This window comes from Haemorhous mexicanus, chromosome Z (assembly GCF_027477595.1).
Source record: "Haemorhous mexicanus isolate bHaeMex1 chromosome Z, bHaeMex1.pri, whole genome shotgun sequence".
Classification (NCBI taxonomy): Eukaryota; Metazoa; Chordata; class Aves; order Passeriformes; family Fringillidae; genus Haemorhous; species Haemorhous mexicanus.
In genome coordinates, this window is record NC_082381.1 from 32,917,650 (window position 1) to 32,941,462 (window position 23,813).

Below are 23,813 nucleotides of genomic sequence, written 5' to 3' on the forward strand. Positions count from 1 at the left end.
GATGTCAGACATCTGGCAAGGATATTTTAAGCGCTTTATTTCTTCTACTTTTTATACTTGCCCTTTTCCCCAGTTTCTATTGATGTCATGAAGAAACTTCTTGGAAGAATGGAGATTATTAGATTTTTTGCATTTTTTTTTAAACACTGACTTTCCCATGTGTTCGTATTTATGAAGAATTCTCATCGTGAAATTGTCTTGTTTTTTAAACTGATTGGAGGGAATAAGGAACACTAACTGGTGTAACAAGGTATTTCTCCATTCTCTATTCCCACTAGCAAGAATTCTTACCATCTGTCCAAAAAGACTGAAGAGTAGCTTATGAGGTAGTGCTACTTAATTTTTTTTTTTTTTGCATAAATCTATAACTACTGACTGAGAGAAAGTTCCCATAAAAATTATAAAGACATAATAGCAGAAAGGGATGAGCAGTTTTTCTGTGAGAAGTAGGATAGTATTTCGGAGTTTGTCAGGCCAATAATACTGTAGCATGTTTGAAGCCAGTGGAAGTTTACCTCATGTTCTGGTGATGTTCATAGTCTTTGATTGAATATTCATCCTGTTTGGAAGTTTAAGTCAGAAAGATCTGTGATGCAAATTTGGATTTCCCTTATATGAGGTTTTTATCAGAGCCTGTTTCCTGAGGCTATAGCTTTTGCTGGTTGCTGGCATACCCTAGGTCTGAACAGGAGTTGATTGTACTTACTTGTACTCACTGAATGCATTTTGATACTTACTTTTTGTATGCATGTCAGGTGTCTGTGCTAGGGGCACCATAAGACAGATAAAAAGTTAGAGTTGATAGTCTATTAGTAAAAGGAGTTTCATGCTTCTTCAAAGAAATTTGGGGTTGGTAACATTTTTTGAATAAGGAGACAGACTTTTTTTTTAAGAAAGGCAAAAATACCAAATACTTTGAAAGTCATAAACCACAAACACATCTTTTCTGATTTCCCTATTTTCTTGTTCTCTTTTCTTTTTTTAACAAAGAATTTTTTTCCTTTAAAAATGTGAATACTGAATCCTTCTTATTTGTTTCTCAATAGCTTTTTTCCCGGGTGTAAGAAGAAAGTGGTCATGTTTTAGTTTGTTGGGTTTTTTTGTGTTTTTTTTTTTTATTCTTAATTTTTTTTCCCCTCCTGGAACTCAACTCACTCATTTTTATATGATCAGTGTTTTAGATTTAACATCATTCTGTGCTTTTCTTGTCATGCTGTGTCATTCCATGACATACCATTCTACTTCCTTCCTGTGTGAAGTTTTTTGTTACAGTCTATTGATGATACTTTTATAGATGATTTCTTTGTCTTTCTAAGTGTTATACATGTCATATCAGAACATCAGACAAGAAAGCCCAGTCTTGAAAGTTACAGTTTAGAGAGGAGAAACTTTTATTGTTATTTTAAAATATACTTGCAGGACTGAAATTTCTTCAGGTTGTGAGGAGAACGTAATAGGGACACCTGTTTATCCCTCCAAAAGGTGGCAATACTGGTGGTGAAAATTAGCTATAACTGTTGCAAGATGTAACTTGAGGCCTGGTTTGCTTCTATCCAGAACACGGACTTCTGCATGAGCAGCGGAAGTTGATCGCTGTTCCTTTTGTTGACAGTTGATCATTCCCCTTTTTTAATGGGGATTTTCACATACTTAAATAGCCTTCCAGCCTTTTTCTAGTACTTAGACCATAATGCAGGCTAAATATATATATGTATATCTATGTATAGCTATGGTTAATCTAAAAATTGTGGTACTTAACTAGTTTTATTATCATTCAGATTTAGGTAGAAATGGAAAATTATTTAGTAGGTATTTCTCCAACTTCATCACTCCTCTCCTGATGCTGTTTTGTTTCATTTCATGAACTTGAAACCATTTTTCCTTAATTATTCCTTTATGCTTGCATAATAATAACAACTATATAGTGACATTGTAATACAAATTTTGAAATTAATGAGTGTTACTACAAAATGAGTGTTTGTGTTGAATGACAGATGATAATAATGCATTTTCCTGATAATATTAAGATACAAATATTTGTCAAATATTGTGATGCTGTAACATTGTTCAAGCTTCCCATTCTTTTCCGGGCCTCTTGGTGTGTGAGACTAGTGCAAGCTGAGGGCAGTTGAAGTAACTATAAAAATATCGCTCATGAACTGTCTTGCATAGAAGAAGCTCTTCTCCTATGCCATTCATCAAGTCATCTGTGTTCTGATTTCCCTTGAAGTTTCAATCACAAGATTAAATCAGCAGTACAAACAATGTCATAAAAATAATATGTATTGTGTGTGTAAGTTGAGAACCAATGATGCCTGGCATGTTACAGCTTTGAGTCCAGTACTCCATAAAACTTCATATAGTATAGATCACGAGTTATTCCTCTGTCTCTTTTTAGTTTTCATTGTGTTATCCTTGGGGTTTGTTGTTTGTTATGCTTTTAGAGTCTTCTCAGTAACTGTAGTTATGGCCTATGTTTCCTGCCTGTTTGGACAGTCAGGAGAGGATGTTCTGTGGTTGGTTCAGTGTCACATGTTATGGTGAATGAGTATGCATGTACTGTTCTTAGCCAAAATGGAAAAGACTTGAATTCTGCGTTCTTCCATGCTGGCCATGCTGATGTTGGTTTACAACTCTACATGGCTATCGGTTTTCACAAAACATGTAGGAGCTGTGATTATTGGTCAATGTTGATTTCAATTTAATAAGCCCAAAAGTTACCAGAGATGGATACTGACAGACAAGCAGTGTGCTGACAAACCTAATTTTCTCTGAAATCAGGCTAACAAGTATAATTCCAGAATACACAGTTTTGATATTCTGCTCTTTCAGAATAGCTGGGAAAAGTTGCAACATATTAGCACTCAAGACTTGAAGTTTTTTTGTGGTGACTTAGGAGCCCATACTGCCATTTATACTAGCATCTCTTAATCCCAAGCCAAAGCAGCCACACCATCAAACATACCTTCAAATTAACACTGGAATCACTGTGATTGAATTTTATATTTGTTAGGGGGAAAGGTTCTTATCCAGTTTTGACACAATTTTCGTGATGGCAGTTCAGCTCTACAGGTGTGGATCATGTTTGTGACCTATATAATTAATGTAAAAAATTACATAGATTGTGAGTCATTGTAGTCAAGCTGTGGTGTCATGCTTCAGTTCATGCAAGTAATGTGGAGATTCATAATGTTGCCTTGTGATCAGCGCTCTTTTCCAGCTGCTTTTAAAAGGTTCGCTATTTGAAGAGGGGCAGAAGTCCTCAGCACTCTTACTATTTATTCATGTGTGTTCACCCTCGTAATTCTTATGTTACTACTGCAGCTTCTGCTGTTTGTGTCTTTCTGTAAATTCAGAGCTTAAGGAGTCATGAAATTCATGTGTGCGTTCTAGCTAGAGCTCTGGTCTGATTAAGAAGTCCTAGACATCAAAGTCCATTCAGTTGAGCTTGTCTATATTGAATGCCTTGATCTCATCCTCCTTCAACATTCCATGGAAATATTTTTAGCAGAGTGGTAGCTGGATGTTTTTAAACTTGCTGATCAATTAAATACAGTTAGAAATTACCTTCAGGTAGTCCTCTGTTTTAGAAAACATGTATAGTTTCTACTTACGTGTGGGCAAAGTGATATATCTAATATAGCATTTTGAGGCTAGTTTATAACAGTTATTTCTTATCGGGACGTTTACAACTACTGATGTGTATTTAGGGTTTAGAAATGTGTCTAGCCATCTCATGATCCGGTTTGGACTTGAATGCTTTCTGAAGTACAGCATAGAGTCTGACTCCATCCAGTGAGACACTGACTTTGAAGCAGCAAATCCATTAAATTTTGGTCTTTGGCAATGATCAAGTAATTCTAGGCTAGCCTTACTCCTTCCCAACTATCTTAGATACTTTGAATTGCTTTTCAAAACCTTTAGATGAAAATGATCTTTTCTAGCATTTCCAAGTACTCCCTGTGGTTTCCACTTGGAGAAGTTACATTAGAACTGACAACTGTCCTCCATGCAGGAGGAAATACAGTGCTATACAGAATAAAGAAACTGATATTTCAGTGCTTCAATTGCGAAAATACAAAGAAAGCAGCATGGGCAGACTGTGGAGGAAGGGTTTGACAGTAACTCACATGAGATGTGTATTACTTTTCCTGTGAGGAAGGTGGAAATTCACCCAAGTGGGTGGTGTGCTTTTATTCATTCATCCTTAGCAGATCCTTTAGGAAACCTGACAGGGTGAGTACCCAGAGGCCTGAGAAGCTGAAGGTGTTTTGCTTTCTGGATGCTCTAGCCAACAGTGGCACTTCTGTTAGCTTTGGGCAGCAGAGTGAAATAGTTTAATCCAGAAGAATTTGCCTCATGTTTCAAGAATTTCTGTATGTTCTGATAGTTGTATTGGAATAGAATTTAATCCACTTGATTCAAACCTGTTCTCATGTAGCTGCAGATGGCAAAGGCAAGATTAACATGACAGTGGTGTTGATGTTGGCACAAACAGTAATTGAAAAACTGTGTTCCTTAGCACTTCCTATGTTGGGATTTGATCTTTATATTAAATGAAGAGATAGGTCATTTATTGTAGTCTGATTTGTTGTGGTCCATATGTGTCTTCTGTGTGTTCTTACTTTGCTCTTTTGTGCTGGAACTAGGTAACATTTATGCGACCATAAGGGAAGACAGTTTAGGTAACTGATCTGGCTGAAAATTCACCCTGTTTTGTTTTTTTATATTTATTCTTTTTTGCAGTATGTATCTGTATAAAACTGTTCTGGAACTGAGCAGTGATACTGCTCACAGGTGTGTTTGTGTTGTTCCTTGCTGCCTTTGCCACCCTACTATGTGTTATTATAATGAAATGTATGAAGCAGTATTAAGTCTTTCTGCCTAGTTCCACATATTTTGACATGTATAAAATATGTACTGTAATACAAGGATTCTTTTTGTAAAAAAAGGAAAGAAGGAAACTTGGCAATTGCTAACTTTTCCTAAGAATCTAAAAATGATTAGATCTTTCAAGCTGGCATTCAAGCTGGCATTCCAGATATTAGAGAGAAATATTTGTAATGAAGTTCCAGAAACATTTTTTCACTTAGCTTATTCACTCAAAAGATTATGTACTATTGTTAGTTCTGGCTAATTTGTGATCCAACTGCAGGTGTTTCAAATTTTAAAACTCTGTGTTGCCAAATAGCACCAAAAATTAACATTGAGAATACTCTGTTGCCATGGTAACTTCTTTGTTAGAAGACTGTCAAGTAACTATAAAGTGAAACCAATGCTTTTGATGTGCCCTGAAATGAGGAAGAGAAAGAAGATCAGTGAGAACTGAAACTTTACTGAGTTCCATGGTTTTTTTGCAGGTATTGGAGAGACCTTGAATATCTATCTTTAACTTTTCACTTTCCTTTTATTGTTTGATTTGGGGTTTTTAAAGCTGGATTTCTTGCTTTGACGCTTGTTAAGGTGTAATTTAAGCAATTTGTAAAAATTTGTAGAAAAGGCCAATGTATAAAATATAAGTGGTTTTGGTGTATTTTTAGTGACTTCTTCCCTTTCTACTTTAGCAGCACTGTTTAAACTTGACAGAGTTCAAAAGTAAATCTCTTACTGCAGTAAAATCTGAAAGCTGTTGTGTACCTAGAGGCATGTATAAATAATTTTTTCTTTTTGCTTTGAGCCATTTTGATTCCAGTAGATCAGGCTCTCATTTCAACCTCCTAGAGTTCTCTTGGCATGAGGGGAATGAATGAGGGCTCAAGTACATCCTGTACCTGTAATTTCATCTTTTTCCTGTCATTCATTCACTAGACCCTGGTAAGTGGTAGTTTGTCAATTGCAATTCGATAGGCTATATTTAAAATAGACCCTTCCTGGGACAGAATTAATGGCCTTGGTTCTTAATGTTTTCTCCTTGTTATCCACTCTCACATGTGACCCTCATGTCAAATAAATCCGGTTAGCCTGGAGAGTACAGGAAGAAACTGAAATGGAAAAGCAAGAACTACCGTCTTTTTTCCCAGGCATCAAATGATAGAAAAGACATAAGAGACCTTATATTGCACCTTATATTGAATTTAGATGTGTCTATGTAAAATTACAGAGCACTGCTTTAGGAACATTGTCTTCAAATTGTAAAAGAAGTATTTTTGCAGTTTTGTCTGCAAAATTGTCTTGTTGAAGAAGTTTTCATAGATACCATACCATGTTGAGGGATTGGCTGGAGGCCTCTGTTTAGTGAGTGTGTGTTTGTTCAACATTATGGATATTTCACAATGTTATAAACTCTTATAATAAGGGTTTTTTTCACTAGATGAGGTTACATGCAGTGTCCTTCCTTGAAGAGAACAGAATGATTTGTCTTTTCTGGTTACTTGTACCAGAACTAGGACTAGACTGTGTGCTGGCATAAAGCAGAAGTGTATGAAGAAATTCTGGTCTGTCTAGTGCTGGTTGTTTAAGGATTTAATATTTTAAGTGCATTATTGGGTCAGGACCAAAATATTCAGTACCTCGTGGACTGAAGCCCAAGAAGAACAGTTGTATGTGCTTCAGACTGCTCCAAAGAAAAGGACATGTCCATTAGTTTATTGGCTTTCATGCATTTTGGATAGCTGGGGCTAACTGTAAAAGTTAACTTCTATTAAATTTAGTTAAGAAGAATTTAAGATATTCAAGGTCCTTTGGATATTTTCATATACAGAATTAGATTTTGTATGTGATAATAAAAAAAGCTTTTCCTTCACAGTTGTTCCAGTATTTCAGTGTTGTTCGAATAAAATACATTCAAACAAGTCATAGGTAGAAACATATTAGTGCTTCTCTCAATCCCTTGGATTTTTTTGTTTTGAATAATGGTTTGGTTTTTGGATGTTTTTTTTGTCAAGTACGGTTGATACCATAGTTCAGAGTAGACATGTACCTTTCTTGATACATCTACATATCTTTAGTCACACTTTCCTTTTTTGTTTTTCTAATTGGCTGAACACTAGCTTAGTTTGGAGTCATGTTGCTTGTACAGACCTCAAAACAAGTTTCAGACGTGGCCAAGTATAACATTTTATTCTAATCTAATGCTTGTTTGAGAACTTTGCTGCTGTTGTCTTAAAAATGTGAAGGCAAATATCTTTGGCTAGTCATGTGAATTTGAATGTATAATTGTACCTACACTGTCATTTTATCCACATTCCTTAGTGTTTTTCTTGCCATCCCTAATATGAGGACTGTTTTGTAGTAATACAGACTTTCAGAACTAGCCTTCTTGATGTTTTGTCTAAAAATACCTTACATTTCTCTTAAAGAAACTTGAAAATTTTTAAATAAGTTTTTTTGGAACAGATGAATTATGTGGGAGGCTCTTGAAATAACTTCCTCTTCTATTGTACATGTGTTTTGTCTTGTATTATATACAAGAACAGCGTCGCATTAACCTAAAAGGGATCATGTCTGTGATCAGAAGCTCTTTCCTATCACTGTCTAACACTGATATAGGAACTGATTCAGCCCTTCCAAGACTTTTGTTAGTGAAAATTACAAGTGAAAAATACAAGTGAAATACCAGTGTCAAAATGGAACTTGCAGTGTTCATGGAAAAACCCTAGAGAAGACTAAGAGATCAAAGGTGCAATTAAGTAATTCTGTGTCAGTTTCTTTCTGGGCATGAGAAGGGCTTGGACATGCTGGAGCTTGGAAAGATCTGATTGAACTTCCACACAAAAAGACAAATCTCTGGGAATGGCTTTTAACCCTTTGGAGCCAGGTATAACCTAAAATAGAAAGCAAAGTAGGTGAAGCTATTAGTTTTTCCCTTTCTCGCCTGGTCATTCTGGGTTAAATACAGTTCTTGTGATGTCTTTAAACACACACTTGTTCTTTATTATTTGGTAGAAATCACCCTCTGGTGCCTTTGTACTATGCGAGTGGTACCCATACATTAAAGTTGGTGCTGTTTTCATTGCCACATGAGTACTGGGAGCATTGTGCCAAGTGTCATGTTAATGTAGACTGTGCTGAAGCCAGCAATTGCTGTTACAATCTCCCTCAGAAATGTGCACTCCTTGGAAAAGGTGAATTGCAGGAGAGTTTCTAGTTCTTGTCTGGCTTGTCATCTGCTGATCCCCTGCTGTGCTCTTTGTTTACCCTTTCTTGAAAGGGCAGCAGCAGCTACCATCTGCCTATGGCTTGAGATGGTTTGTGTGCTGCTGGTTGGTACATGTCAACGCTTTGTGGCAGTGCTTACTGCAGGTGAAAAGCTCTTGGGTTGATGGATGCCTCTTTTTGTGGAGTCATGGAATTTTTTTGGACTTCATCTTTGTTTAGCATCAGTAGTAATATTTATACATTTTGTATTTGTTTTGTGAAAGCGCATAGTGTTAAATGGATGATTTTTGTTTATAACCATAGCTTTTGAAATATGCTTATGTGCATTCTATATGTTACTACCTAGGCTTGTTTCCAAAAATGAGTTCATTTCTTTTATGATTTCTTTAAATTTGATAATTGATATGTAGTCTATATCTACTATTACTTTGATATTATCTATTATTATTAGTGTGTTAACACAGACATTTGGTAGCATTCATGAGGAGGTATAGTTTAATGGTCTCATGAATAGTATTTACCAACAAAATAAAGAACTGTCTTCAACAAAGGAAAACATCTCTTGTTCTTTGTTCAAAATAATCCTTGAAGTGGTTATTTCCACATACAATTGCAGACTTCCTTAATTTCCAGGAATCCTAGATCCTATTGATAGAAGAAATTGTTTGGTTTCTGTTTTGTTTGTTTATAATTATTCTTTAGTGCTTACTGTCACTGCTGAGTGCATTAAAAATCTTTATTGCCTAGTCTTACAGCATAAAGTCTGATCTTGACTTAGACTACAGCCTTTTTATGTTTCAGTGCAAAGACATCCCCTTTTCTTACTGTCTTTTCTTAAACTATTTATAAAAAGTACCTTATTATGAATAAATATTTGTTATTATTTTTTGAAAGTCGTGACTATTTGTGATGGGGTTTTTTTGGTTTGGTTTGGCTTAGTTTGTTGGTTTTTTTTTTCCTACTGATGGCAAAGTTGCCTCTCTCACTTTGTAATGCAAGAGACCAGGGCCTGCCCTGGTGGTCTAAGCCCCATTGTTTCAGGCACACTCTAAATCTGAAGCTAAACTTTTTTGATTTCTTTCCCAAAGAGCTGACTGCTTTCTTGAGAACGTTATGAGTACTTCCAAGAACAGAGCTGATGCATACTGTCCCGTGTGAAAGAAGTGACTGGATTACATAAATTGATACTCCTAGTCTGCCAAGGAGCGAATACCTTCCCTCATTCCTGCTGTCATGTCTATGCAGCCTTCACTGGCTGGCAGCAGAGGAGGCTGAAGTTTGGCTCTTGTAGGCCCTGGAAACATGCTGTGTGTGCATTAATATTTCTATTAAAAAATACCTGACAAAACATTTTTGAGAGAAAGTTAAATATACTTTATGTTTGTATACACAGTAACTAATATGTAAAGTATGAGTTACTTTAATTCCAGTATGTTTCTAGCTTGTGGATGTTTTTAGTGGTTGTTAAAAAAAATAGAGAATAAAAAATCCCAAACTCAAAACAACCTCCCCTCCCCAGACGTTCTAAGAAGGCATACCCAGTTTTCCTCTGACATTCCAAACATTCCATTGAATGTACCAGTATGTATGTATTGTATTAAGAGGTGTTCAGACAGAAGCTGCATTTTTTTTTTTCTTCCTTTTCGAAGATTATGTACTCTAGGGGCCTATGATAATCTCATTCAATGTCTTATAAAAAAGAAATATCTGCATGCCTTGATGGCAAATGGTGATGTTTTGGGTTTCTTCCTTAACATGTTAAAGTCTGAAGCAGTGCTGCTGTGTAGCAGAAACTTGGCACTTGGTGCTTTTTGGCATGTGATTTCTGCTGTTAAGTAGAAATGCTTTTGCAGGTAGATCTGTGTGTACAGTTACTTTTACTAGGGTAACTAAGGTAAGTACTGACCTTTGCTGTAACAGTTTTTGGAACAGGATACCTCATTTAGGTCAGTTATTTTTATCCCAAAAGTCTCCTTTACCTTGTTATTTCTCATGGTGCAAGTGACTAATGCTGCCCCCCATACAGTTCCCCTCCCCTGCTTCTCAGAGGAGCACTGCTTCCCATGTTCCTTTGCTTGCCTGCCAGAGGCAAGGCTGACAATCAGACATGCCGCTCTAGAGATTGTTTTGCTCAGATTCAGCCTTCAGTTAAGCTACTGGTGAATACCACGCGGGGCTTAACAACTTGATTGAATCAGTGCACTAAGCTACAAACATAATCAGTTATGGAAAGTATGTCTTCTGCTTTCCTTTTGTTTTTTTAAGTGTGATCTTCATGGTCTCTGCACAGGGTGTGTGTATGTACTAGCTAGACTCCCCATCACAGGTGTGAAGTACTGCTCTGTGAGCTTTGAAGATTTTTCTTTTTGGTTTTTGTTTTGTTCAAGCCTGATGTAGTTTTATGGTACTAATATTCTTGACCTTACTAGGTGGTGGAGTCGTCATCAATCTGTCATTTTGATGTTATTGCTGAAAAATTAGAATAGTAATCTGATGTAAAGAACTTTTTTTGAGAAGGAGGTGCCAACTTAATTTTGAAACTTATCCCACTGGATAAATTTAAGATAAATATGGTTTTTGTCAAGAAGATTGTTTTTTGGTTTTTTGTTTTGTTTTGTTTTGTTTTTTGTTTTTGTGGTTTTTTTTTTTTTTTTTTTGTTGTTGTTGTTGTTGCTGTTGCTTTTTCGGTTTTTTGTTTTAGTATTTCATGTTTTTCTAAGCTTAACTGTTAAATACAAAATTTTAGTAGATATAGTAAGATATATATGTATAAATAAGGGGGAAGTTGAGTTGTAAAAATAAAGGATCACTATTGATTCCCTGTATCTGAAATGTTCATCATGAGACAGTACCTGGGCATAAGGTTTTCCATTGTGGAATTTAATTGCAAAAGATTGGAAAGGTTTCTTTGTTCATCCTATCTGACTAATAATAATAATTCTTTCTTTGTTATTGCAGTGAGAATTAAGACCAAAATATCATTGCCAAATTTTCTTAAAAACTGCCTGCTTTAAATTTGAGAACAGACTAGTGGCTAGGATGGCAGGTTGAGACAGACTGTAACAAGTTAGAAATCACTTGGACTTCTGTTTTCAACAAGAATGAATTCAAATATATAACAAGAATTTAATATCTCAAATTCTGTTCCATAATAAATAATGTTAATTTTTGAGAGTCTTTCCTTAACACTTGAAGATGTTTAATAATTAAAATGCTTTTACGTATTATGCACCAATGGACTTAATGGTTTTTCTCTGGGACAAAAATAAGCTGAGTGAAGGCGAAAGGTGAGACATTTCAAATACCTAGCTCAGTCTAGCTCTAAGAATAATATTAAAGTATGGCTAGTTAGGAATGTCTTGTCTTCTATTTAGACCTCAGACACATTTTTAGACTGTTGGTTATTCTTCCTCTGATGTTTATGGAAGCAGTTTGATTTTAATGGAAATCTGAATTCATTTGAAATGAGATTTGGTTAGCAGGGAAATGCACTCTATTTTCAAAATATTTCTCTTTGTTGAACTAATTTCTAAAATTTAAGTCGATGTAATGAATGTATTGTGTATGGAACATAATCAAGGAAAACAGTTTATAATGTCTTCCATATTTCTCACAGGTTGTGAAGATGAGAAAAGATGTGAAGAAGGCCAGAGTCCTCACTATTCGCAGACTAACCAGACACATCGGGAAATTAAAATCGAAAAAGTCAGTTTTAAATAATAGTGGGTTTTCATGGCTTATAAATAAGGCACTATTTTAATTGTTTTCACCAAAATGGAAAAATGGGAGAAAAAATGTGCTACATTTACAACTTAAGGCACTAAAACACATACTTGTCTTATTTCAACATAATTTTAGACTAAAAATACTAACTAAAAGGCGTTTCATAAAGCAGAATTGGGATGTCTTTTATAATGGGATTTAGTGTATTGGAAGCTAATCTGAATCAGTTCCAGAACCTTTTACAGAACGTTTGAAAGTGTCAGATATCATCTTTCAGGTTATTCTGCTGTTGAATTTATGTTGCACCAAGTTTTCTCACTGTAGTTGTCTTCAGGATTGTGTAGCAAAAAATACTTAATTTGCATAGGTATACAGGTCATTCTTTAATTTTAGTAATTACTGTTAATTAATTCTTATATCAACAGCTTAAACAATGTATTGTAGATTATGTTTTTAAAGATTACTGGCCTGAAATAACTTAGGACATGTCTTAGAAATGGTGTGAGATACACCTCCTACTGTGTTCATAGTGTAAATTGAGGATACTCTCACAATTTTAGCAAGTTTTCCAAAATAAGAAGTAAATCCAGTGAACTTCCATATTTAAATACTACAGATCTTAAAATAAAATTATATTTGAGACACTGGTGTCACCTGTTCTTGATATGATTTGCCTTTTTGTATTTTCTGATACAGTAACGTTTGTTTTTCACATTGTTCTGCAAATCCTCAGTGTTTTTTCTGCTGTTCAGTACAGCAAAGGCTTTAGGCTATGTTCAGCTCTTTGCTAAAATGTTCATTTGCCAATAAGGGATTGTGTTTTTGCACCATCTCCTGATTTTTTTTATTTTGCTACTTAGTATTGCCAGAGAGGAAATAAAGTAACTAAACTGAGATTTTTTTTTTTTTTTTTTCAATAATGATGGACTTCACTTGCAGGGGTTCAGAAGATGTGAAATTAAAGAACCAAAAACGAGTTGAGAGATTAATAGAAGAAATCCATGCCATGAAGGTAAGGCCATGTTTAGATAATTCAGTATCAGAGTTTAAATTATCTATATTTTAAGTTGTCTGTTTTCTGCAACTGCATTACTGAAACTTTAAGTACTTTCAGAGTAAGCTTGAACGTGAACACAGCTAGCAAATTGTGAGTATTTGCATTTGTCAAGGTGTTAAACAATTTGAATCTTAAGTGTTAGAGGCTAAACATGAATTTGCTTAGCAGTGTGTGTTGTTTAAAGTTTTTATTGTAAGAGTTAAAGCACAGAATTTGAAGTTCTTGTGCTGCTCAGGAGTATAGGGAAGCATTTTGTGTGTCTAACAGTACAGTATCCTCACTGTCTGTCCTGCAAGCTCTAAGTATCATGCCGTTTGTATTTGGTTCTGTAATAATTTCAAATTGTAGCTGTAAGGGACTGGTTACACTTGAGTCAGATCTTTTTTTGGCATTCAGCCTTGCTGTTCATTGATACAGTATTTGTATCTTATATGTTATGACATCAAGAAAATGCTTCAGAAAGTTTATAACTTCATAATGATTTGTGCTAATTTCTCAATTTTAGTTGATTCTACATAAAATTGTGTGGTGAAATGAGTTATGAATTCCAATCATAGGACTTGAGTGCAAGTCATGTATAGGTGGTGACAAATGTTTTCTCACAATATGGCTGGTTTTGATTGTTTCCTTGACAAGTGTAATTGATAACTGTAGTGATTATATCATTACACTACTCTTGTGTGCTACTCTGAGGGCACACAATATTTTTGTTTGTTTTTTGCATTTCTCTCTTTCTTTTCTCAACCTTGCAGAGATTTTAGTCTTCAAAAAGGTTAATAGCCTAGGAAGGGCTTTATTGACCAATTTAGATGTGCTTTGTGCCAAATTGATCAAGTAGAATCAGTGGGATTTTTATCTTAATACTTCCAGGAAGAGTCTTCATAAACCAGCAAAAGAAAACAGGCAGCACTGCTCAATCACCAAGACAGTAATATTGAGGCACTCTGCATTGCCATCTGACTGACTTACCTACAGTCTTAAACTTGGTCTTGTGTTTGCTCCTTTTTCTCTCTCTCCTTTTTTTTCTAATTTTTTAAAATTGTTTTTTAATACCAAGTATGTGTGTCTCAGTTTCTAAGAAAATGATGAAGTGATCAGGTGTGCTGGAGCACTGAGCTCAGAAGCCCATATTTTTTATTGGGGCTTTTGTGAGTTCGATAGGGTTTCACTGCAAGATTTGTTCTGCACGCATTTACCGGGAGTCTTTGTTTTGTCAACATTGTGCTTTTACTGCCAGAATCAGCTCATGCCGACATCTTAAAGCCTGCTTGCACTCAGGACTGTATTGGCCAAGTCCATTCAAGTGTTGCTTCAGTTGGCCTGAACACGTACAGGGCTTGGAAGTGGTAGCTTTAAGGCTGTCAGGGGAGGATAGATTTCTAGTCTAGAAAGCTGAAGGCAAGTTTTGCTCTGAAATAGTTTATAGAAAGGGAGGTGTCCTCAAAGTAAGCAGGTGAGAAGGAAGAACTCTCCCACTTCTTGGGTAGATGCACTTGGTTATCTGAAATTAGTAGTGCTGTAGGTTGAAATTAGTAAATGCGCTTGATTATCTGAAATTTTAAGAGCTGTAAGTTCACTTTATTGTTAAAAACAATGCACCATTATATTAATATTTAATAGGAAAAAGTTTGTTTACTTGGAGATTTTTAGCCTTCAAAAATGCACAAGTTGACACTTACTAGGTCTACAGTATATTTGTTTCTTAAATGAAAGAAAAACTCCTGTTTCTTATGAATCACTGCCTAAAAGACACTAGTTGTTAACATACTTTTTCAGCCACTGTTGATTTCTGCACTTACAGAGATTTTTAGAATTGACATAGAAATATTCCTCATTCAGCATGGAAGAAGTAAAAAAGAGAGCATTCACACAAACTGGTAATGTTACTTCGGATGACTGGAAGATATTATATTGATGAAATCTCACTCTCAGCAACCTTTTGTCTTAAGTTATTGATCATAAGATTCATAAAAAACACCTTCACATAACTCAAATTATGAATTTGAGAATTTTAAGGAAAGATTGGATACAATAGAAATTAAAAATTATCTATAAAGTTGCAGTTTAGAGCAACTAAGGTTTGAGTTATGCTAGATTATTTTAACAGTTTTAGTGTGTGGATCTCAAACACATGCCAGAGGAAATTCAAAATCCTTTCAAAATTGATGGATTGTGTGGTGGCTATAGCAATTTTTCATGTTCTGTTAACATCAAGAAGTTGTCCATTAACTTCTCCTTATGCGTTTTATGCAAGAAAAAATACCTGTTCTCTCTTAGTGAATGATTAGTCTTGAGGAGCTGCAAACTGCAAAGAGCAGTTCAGCGGAAAAGGCAAAAAATCCAACAAAATAATTACAGCAGCCAGAGTAGTTTGGAGCCAGAAAATGGATGTTGCACCAGAATTTGATAGTGTGTGTATTTTCGGGATAAAAGATTTATTGAAGTGGTAACTTACAACTTCTGGAAATTCTTTATTGGTTGAAGGCCTGAAGGCTTTCTGTAGGTTGAAGAAAATAAGACAATTTTTCCCAAGTTCTTCCCAGTTGCCAAAGTTGTGGTTTGACACTGGCTAAGCACCAGGCACCCACGAGAAAAACTATTCAGTCATGTTCTTTTGCTACAGTTGAGCAGAGGAGGCAGAAAGACAGAGTCAAGGGCTCATAGGTTGAGATAAGGATTAAGGAGAAAACACTCCAAGGGCAAAACAGGCTCAAAACTTTAAAAGGTATAAAGAAAAATTTGTTAACAGAATTAATTAATAGAGGCTAATGAAAACTAAAATAAACCTTGAGAACATTTTCCTCCCTCTAGCTGCTCCTCCTTTCCCACTGACAATACAGGGAGACAGGGCGTGGGAGTTTTGGTCAGTTTTTCACTTTAAATCTTTCTTCAGTTTGCTTAGGGAGAGGAGTCGCTTCTGCTATACCATGGGGTCCTTCCCACAGGAGACAGTTCTCTGTGAACTTTTCCAGCATGGTTACAATTTTTATGAGCAGCAGTCCCAACCTGCTCTAATGTGATTCCCTCCCCCAGGCAAAAGAGTCTTCCCAAACTACATGGTGTGGGCCATATTAGTTCATGGGGTATATGTAAGTCTTTTTAAGGATAAGCTGCTCTAGTAAGGAAGCAAGGTTCCTCTATCTCTGGAAGCTAGGGTTTGCTCTCTGCTTGGTTTCCTACTAGACTACAGCTTTTCAGTGTGCACTTGCTCCAGCATGAGCACCTTTTCTCACTGGCTGTGAATGGATCTCTGGATCCCCCTATGCACTCCATGAATTACTGGAAAACTGTTGTATTATAGTCCTCTTGGCTTGGAGAAGACTCTTGGCTCTGATGTTTGGAGCACCTCCTCTGCCTCCTTCCTTTCACTGCAACCTTAGTATTGCCATGTTGCTGTCCTCATGTGTCCTCATCTTTTCCTTTTCTCTGCCTTGGAAGAAAATTGTTGTCTGTATGTTTGTTCTCAAGTTCTGTCAGTTGAAATGTTCTCATAGGGTTTTGCAGTGCTGGAAGGTTGATCTCGTCTGGGCTCTGTATCAGGGAATTGCTCATTGTGCCCCTCACTGTCGTACACATGAACCCCACTGGCAGCACATGGGGTACCAGCCACCATGGTGCTGGCACCATTCAGCACCTCTCTTCATGTGGGGCACCAAAAAAGAGCAGCCACCTCTGCCCTTTTTTTCTGCAGCATGGCTGACTAAAAGCAGCTAAGCAGGCAAAGTTCACTGCGAGCTGTGCCGAGAGATGGTGTGCCAGGTGGCCCCGGCAGCCACTTGCCGCACCGGGATGGCCCTGGCGCCTCCCCAGCCCCTGGAAGAAGAGGAAGGACTGAGTGTGTTTCTAGTCTTCTTAAATAAGTTATTGCAGAGGCGTTACCAACTTACATAATTGGGTCAACAACACGTCTGTCATAGAGCCTTCAGGAATTGGCTTTTCTGGGCACAGTAGTAACTTCGTGGAGCTTCTCTCAGAAGACGCTTGTGTGGTTTCCCCCATCTCCCCTAAAAGCCATTGTGTTAAACCTATGCATAAAGACGGCTCTTTCTAAACATCAGTCCTTTTGCTTCCATCGTCAAGAACAGACCCAGACCTCCTTTCTCCTTATCATATATCCAGAAAAAAAAACCACCTGAGGACTGTTGGCAGCAAAGTCTTTGGAAGGACTTTATGTACTCTGATGACCTCCAAAGGCATTATTGGTGGATTCTGTTTCACAGGGAGTTGGGTTCAGTCTTATAGAAGAAAGACTGAAATTCTACAAACTTGACTACAGTAGTCTGTTTACTGAAGTTTTTAATGCAATGGCTTAAGTTTCTTTTACTCAGAGAAAGAATCTAATGGTTTGAAATCCTAATCAGAGAAAATTCTTTGCTTTCTTAAGAATTGCATTTCTGAATTCAGCTGCCTGTTAACTCTTAAATTTTTTGAGCCTGCAATTCAGTGGGACTTCTCTGAATAAAACAAATTTGAACTTTCAGTTAGAAGATTTTAACTTCTCTTTCTAGACCTTTTCTGGATTTTAACTTTCTCTCCCTATAACTTCTCTTTTTCTTTCTAGTTTGTAACTGCAGTCTGATACAATAGGAGGGACAAAATGCTTGCTGTTACTAACAGTTGTATTACTAACTCTTAGGGATGCTGTTTTCCTATCCTCAGGTAAATTCTGAGCAGACAGTGCTGACATAATATCACTTTAAACACACTGTTTCCTAGGAGTGAGATGGTATAAGATGCTTTTACTTTTTAGGTTTAATAGAGTCTCCATGGTTTTTTAATATGCTCTACATAGTCGTGCATGCACAGTTCTGCATATATGTTGAAAATCTGTGAAACGTTGGTGCTGGGCTGTGTTGAAAAATCTTTTGTTACTTGAATTTTCAAGTAGTATATATTGTATTATTGTTAAAATGTCATTTAAATATTTTATTCTCTATATTTTTATTATTAGAACTGAAGAATTAAAAAAATCTTAACTTGAAAATACAGTTAAAAGTGTCTCAGGCACAACAATCAGAAGTGAACATTGTGAGAAATGAGAGCAGCTAAAAGTTCCAACTACGGGGATGCAGGTACTGGGTTAATTGGTTGCAGGATTTCTCAAAGCTGTTGGAATAATACACTGGTTTTTGAGTTCTTCAGTTTTCATTTTTCCAAAACTGTATAAATATTTATTCCAGAATTCACAAAATACGGGGGGAAAGAATGGTATGATCCTTTCTAGACTTCTATGAAATATAAAATTGTGTATACCTACAGATATTTCTTTATTTCTTTGTCAAAATGGATTAATTATCTATGGTAGGATACTACTTTCCATGTTTAAGAAGCTATTATTTTTTAAAAATTTCTTGACACAAAAATAACAGATTGTCTAGTGATGATTTCTTAGCAACGTGTAGCTTACCTTGAGATGTTGAAATTTCTTGCTGAAGAAAGATCTAAATATAATAGTTGTTTCTTTACCGGGTGTTTAGGAGTACTTTTGCCTTTATCTTGCATAAAAAATCTTGTCATGATATTGCGAGATGTTGCTATATCATGTTTGGAGGATGCCCATTTAGAAAATATGGACAAAAGGCAATTTGCAGTGCTTGAAGGAAAAATGCTTTCCGTTTGTCAGGAATGAGCAGCAGTTGGTTTCAGCCATTTTCACATGTCTTGGAAAGGTATGTTCTCTGTCCTGAAAACTATCACTGGAGAAACAGATTAGTTAATACTGTGAGGAGTTTTAGTACACTTAAACTACAGTATTTATTACAGAATAATGAATTTAGTACAAGAGATACAGGAAAAAAATAAAGCTTTACATTATTTTCTTAGTTTTATATTCTAGCAAGATGTTAACAGAAGTAGACTTAAATGTGAACTCCATTACTATGGTTTTGAAAGCCAAATTATTTTATAAAAGTAGAACCTCAGTTTGAAGGATGTTTTTCAAGGACGCACTCATTGTCCTTGGAACAACAACCATTCAATTTCCTGAAAGTAATAGGTGTGGAATAGTGGTGAGGTTGAGGACAGGGCTGGGTAACTGATGATTTTTGTAGTAGGTCAGCTTAGGGAACTTGGTAGGTCTTCTAGTATGGCTTTTTTGCATGAAATTTTTATATCCTAGAATACCAGTCTTTTTTTGTAAATCTGTCATTTTTTTCCTGCAGTAGTGTGTTCTTTCTTGATTAATGGTTTCATCATCTGTAACCTGACTTTCAGTTAACATCACACTGTAAAATTGTCTTAAGTCAGAGTGGAAACAAAGGCACTTGTTTGTTTTTTCTTTCTCCTGGCATGTGTTTCCAACAGTGTTGCATATTTTCTTTTAAAATAGATAGCAAACATTCATCCTAATGTTGTAGAATCTTTAATCTTTAAAAGTTTTTGTAAGAGTAATGGGAATTGTGTAAACTTCAGTGTAGTCATCCTAGGAGCAGTTCTTGATGCTTCTCAAAAAAAGACAGAGGCAGGAGTGGTTTAGCTTCCACAATGGTGAGGGCCAGATGCCACTTGTAGATGATTTCAGGGAAGGAAGAAGGGGTAGTGCTTAAAGTTATTCAGCCCTCCTTCAATGGAGCAGTCCAGATCTTTGGTTTGGTGCAGGCGTCTGGCTTTCTATCCATGCATGAGGCATTCTTTGATAGTAATGCAGGAAGCGTGGGACTTTGAATGGCAGGTATATCCACAAGTGCGTTGGTCAGCATAGACGTGCGAGACGTCAGGCGCTATTAGGAAACACAAAAGTGTGCTGCTTGTACTCTTAACAGCACATTCTACTTTGCTAGTGGCAGCTCACGGCTGTTCTGGACAACATATGCCTTACTAGGGAATTTTACTTTTGTTAAACAAACTGCGTATTAATTCAGTGGCTATCTAAAATTATGTTAAGGCTGAAGTAAAAGCTCTCCCAAGTAGGGAATACAATGTAAAGACCATTTAACATAATGGAGAAGAAGGTGGTATGGATAAACACTGCCCAAACACAAACAGGAAGTCTATCAAAGGTGGAAGCAAGAACAGACAGCCTGTGAGGAATGTAGAAGACACTGTGCTGATGATGTGCGGAAATGATGTTAGTAAATATGAAATTCTAATGGATTTTCAATTAGTGAGGAATGTGAAGTTCTCCAGGAATGGATTCTGTAGGTACACTGCAGCAGAAGTATGGCTAAAGGAAAATAAAAGTCCACAGCTCAGTGTGGAGATACGGAAGAAGGTGAGCTATTTAATGTTGTTTTTTTTTAATTGATGAATAAGAATGAGGAAGGAACACCTCATCAGGTGCCTTCATGTCTCCTCATTGTACCCACTTTACTTGAATATTCCTACTTACAGCATTTTTTGATTCTCAAAATAGTGAGAAGGCAGGTTGGTATAATCACCGGCTGAGTTCTGTTATGAATCTTCATAGTATTTCATACTCTTTTTCACTGGTACATTGCTTCCGTTCATATTTATGCTAAAATGAGAAACTCCATACTTAATATTCTTAACTGTTTACCTAAGCTAGACTCTTGGTTGCTTCTCTTGCAAGGTAAAAATATGTTGAATGAGCAGTCTCAACATGACAGTACTGTAGAATATGACACTTTATTTTTTTTTTTTCTAGATAGCAAGCATAAAAGATTACTTAATATTGTAGGAAAGACAGAAAGGAAAATTAGTGTGGGATCTTACGCTATACAGTTTTAATTTGAAGGAAGAAAATAGCTGACAGCCATTCTTACTGTTTTATTACATTATGATAGCAGAAGTTCTTTGGCTTTTTTAATACACTGAGATACTGTCCTGGATTACATTAAAGAATGGGCTGCATGTCTTAAAACTGAAAGTCAGTAAAAATATCATCAGCTTCATTTTGAAAACTTTATTGTTGACAAGATACTTAAGCAGAAGCAGCTATTGTGGTTCTTTTCTTATGCATTAGATTCCTTGTTGCAAAGTCAAAACAGATCACAAGGACAGTTTTTGCTGGATTTGAGACATCTTAAGGAAAATATTAAAGTACATTCTAAGTGCGGGTTGTCAACTGACTTAAAAATACAGCTTGCAGATGAAGCTTTTTCTAATCAAGTCTTGCATAAGAATGTTACTATCTCATTTTTTGTAAGGATGCAGAATAAGCCATTTTCACTTCTTGAAAATATCAGGCTTGCAGATGAGACTTCATCTCTTTTCTGAATTCTGTGTATTTTCATTGTTTATTTTAATAAAGAGGCCACTTTTGCAGTAAGATTTAAAAAAATGCAACTCATATGCCTTTATGTGAAAATGAGTGAAAATAAAACAAACCACTTACTATTAATCAAAATAATGACTGGAGTGTCAGCTTGTTTCTGCACTCATTTTAAAAATATTTATGTGTATTCAGAATAGATTTTTTTTTTGTACTTTTGACTTCTTTCATCATCCCAACATACATTTCACTTTACAATTTACATACATTTACTTAACCAATCTGGGCGTTTTCTTAAATGTCTCCATAATTCATGAGAACCTGAAAAGGAAAAGAACATTTCTTTAAGTACCACATACTCTTGCTTTGCATTTTGATCATCCTATGCTGAGGTATTGTAGTTGTTGTGCGATCTCTGAGACAATTCTAATGAACTTCTTGCTGTATACTAGCTGGTCTTCGTACTTAATTTATTCTGGAGAAGTGACTAATAATATCTGCAATAAATAGTGAATCTTCTTAGTATGGTGGATAAATACTAAACTAAATATTCCTTAATCAACTGTTCTTTTTTGTCTTCTTTCTTCTCAAGAAATTTTCCATAGAAATGTGATCTTTTGAAGGGTTTGTGGTGGGAGGGGGGAAGAAATTGGAGATTACTGTAGTATCTTTGTAGTCACTTGGAAATGAATTAATTCAGAATGGTGACTGCAGCTGCTATGACTCTTTATTCCAACTGATGCTTTTGTGTATAAAATCTTATTTCCCCCATGGCTACCTCCTGCTTAAAAAAAAAAAAATCAAGTCTGTTTGGGAATGTAATGCTAATGTAAATATGACTTCAGTGCTGGACAGATGTATTGGCACTTTTGTTTATGTGAGGATTTAGTGAACCCATAGACAAATAGTAAGAGGTAGAATGATGGTGCCTTTAGGAGATGAAAGTCATGCCTTGCGAATCAGTGGGAGGTCTTTGAAGGAGTAAATACATAGTACATATTGTTGATTTAGTCTTTATATTGTTTTATATTATTAAAAAAAACATTGTCCAGCTATTTTCACCAAAGCCTCTAGTGGTTTTTGTTTGGTTTTTCTTTTTTTAAAGCTTTCCATGAATATGAATTTTCTTCTTTTAGTCATAGAGTTAAACATAGTAAGTGAAAGAGAAGAATAAATGCTTGGCTTTTGTAGTGTTGGAAAGCTAACTGTGGAGTTTTGTGTAGATCAGTGCTGGAAATGATTCAGAAAAAGTGAATGAATGACAGAGCTTGATGATTCCAGAATTTTGGGGTAGTGAAGATACTAATACTTAAAACACTGCAGAACTGATCAACTGGGCAGCTAAATGACCGGAGAAATTCAATGGTAATAAATGATAAGTAGTACTTGTGGTGGTGGTGAGAATTACATTTCCGGTACTACATTTTTACTGGATTGAAAGAAATTGGCTTTTGCCAATACCACTAGGAGGTGGGTATCAGAGTTACTATATATATCTGTGAAAATGCTAGATTGCTCTTCCTTGTCCTCAGATAGAAGACAGTCTGTTCCTATAAAAATTAATTGTTTTACTGTATATTTCATAAATCATCTTTGTGTATGTAAAAACCAACCAGATAAACTAGGAAAAGTATAAAGAAGAGTGTCAAGATTGATCATATATGGCACAGCATCCACATAAGGGATAACAAAATTGGAAGAGGATTCTCCAAGATATAAGATAGCTACTGATGCTGGAGTTTTACACAATTCAGGTGTTTGTCCTGGATAGATCTTGTGTACCAGTATTTTTCTGAGGTGGTTTTAACATCCTGTTTGAAAATCTGCATGTATTAAAAGCAAAACTTTTTTTTGTGTTTTGTTACGATCTACTCTTTACTCTGCCTTTACTCCTTATCCCGGGCAAATCAGGTGACGTATGCTGTTGCTTAAGTTTCAAGATCTCCAGGAAAGGACAAAAAGAAATTCATTTTTTCCTCCGTGGAGCTTGAAGAAAGGACTGGAGGAGGAGTAATTTTCTTGGAGACGGTGCATACTGGGAAAAGAAATGAAAACCAGAAGTTCTTTTTTTCTTGCATGGTGTCTAATCTTTGAACTCTTATGCCCTCTGGAAGCAGACAAAGAGATTGTGCATACGGGGTCTGTGTATTCACGTGCTTCTGCTTCACGCTGCGTCTCTCCGGGCTCTTCTGTCCCCACTACTTGTTTCTGTTTCCGTCTCTTTTTTCAAACCCGAACGTGGCGGGTGGGGGGGTTATTACGCGGATTGCACCCATTTGTCACTCACTATCTTGTTGTTTGGGAATGCTGTGAGCGTCCAGCACGGCCTTTCGCTGGCTGCCTCGGTGGCGCCTTGCTGGCTCTCGCCGCTGCCGGGCGGGAGCGGCGGGGAGCGGGGCGGCGCGCCAGGGGAGCCCCGCGCCCTCTCCTGGCAGGTAGCGCTGCCTGCCCGCCTGCCGCTGGCAGCCGTCGGCGCTGCTGGCAGCCGCGCCGAATGCCGCGGATAGTAACTCAAAACCCCCGGCACTTCCAGCCAGCGCAGGGCTGCTTGGAAATATGTTAACCCTCAAGTCGCATGTGGTTGTTATTTTAATGTTAGGAAAGCACTGTGGAACAAAGTGTGTCAGTACAATGATATTGCAGATTGCATTACAGTGCGAGGGAACACTGACATTCAGAACCAGAAAACAAAAGGGATGTTTGAAGAAAAAGGAATATTCAAATAATGATAATTTTTGGCGTCGTGCTTGCTGTGCTTCTAAGCTT

At 36.4% G+C, this 23,813-nt stretch overlaps 1 protein-coding gene across 1 annotated transcript in view; it reads left to right on the forward strand.

Annotated features, from left to right (window-relative positions):
- Window positions 1-23,813, forward strand: part of SRFBP1 (serum response factor binding protein 1) — a 67,269-nt gene that overhangs the window by 10,823 nt on the left and 32,633 nt on the right. The window contains exons 2-3 of the mRNA XM_059873798.1: window positions 11,714-11,802; window positions 12,760-12,832. Of these exons, the coding sequence (XP_059729781.1) occupies window positions 11,714-11,802; window positions 12,760-12,832 (162 nt within the window). The remainder of the gene's footprint in view (window positions 1-11,713; window positions 11,803-12,759; window positions 12,833-23,813) is intronic.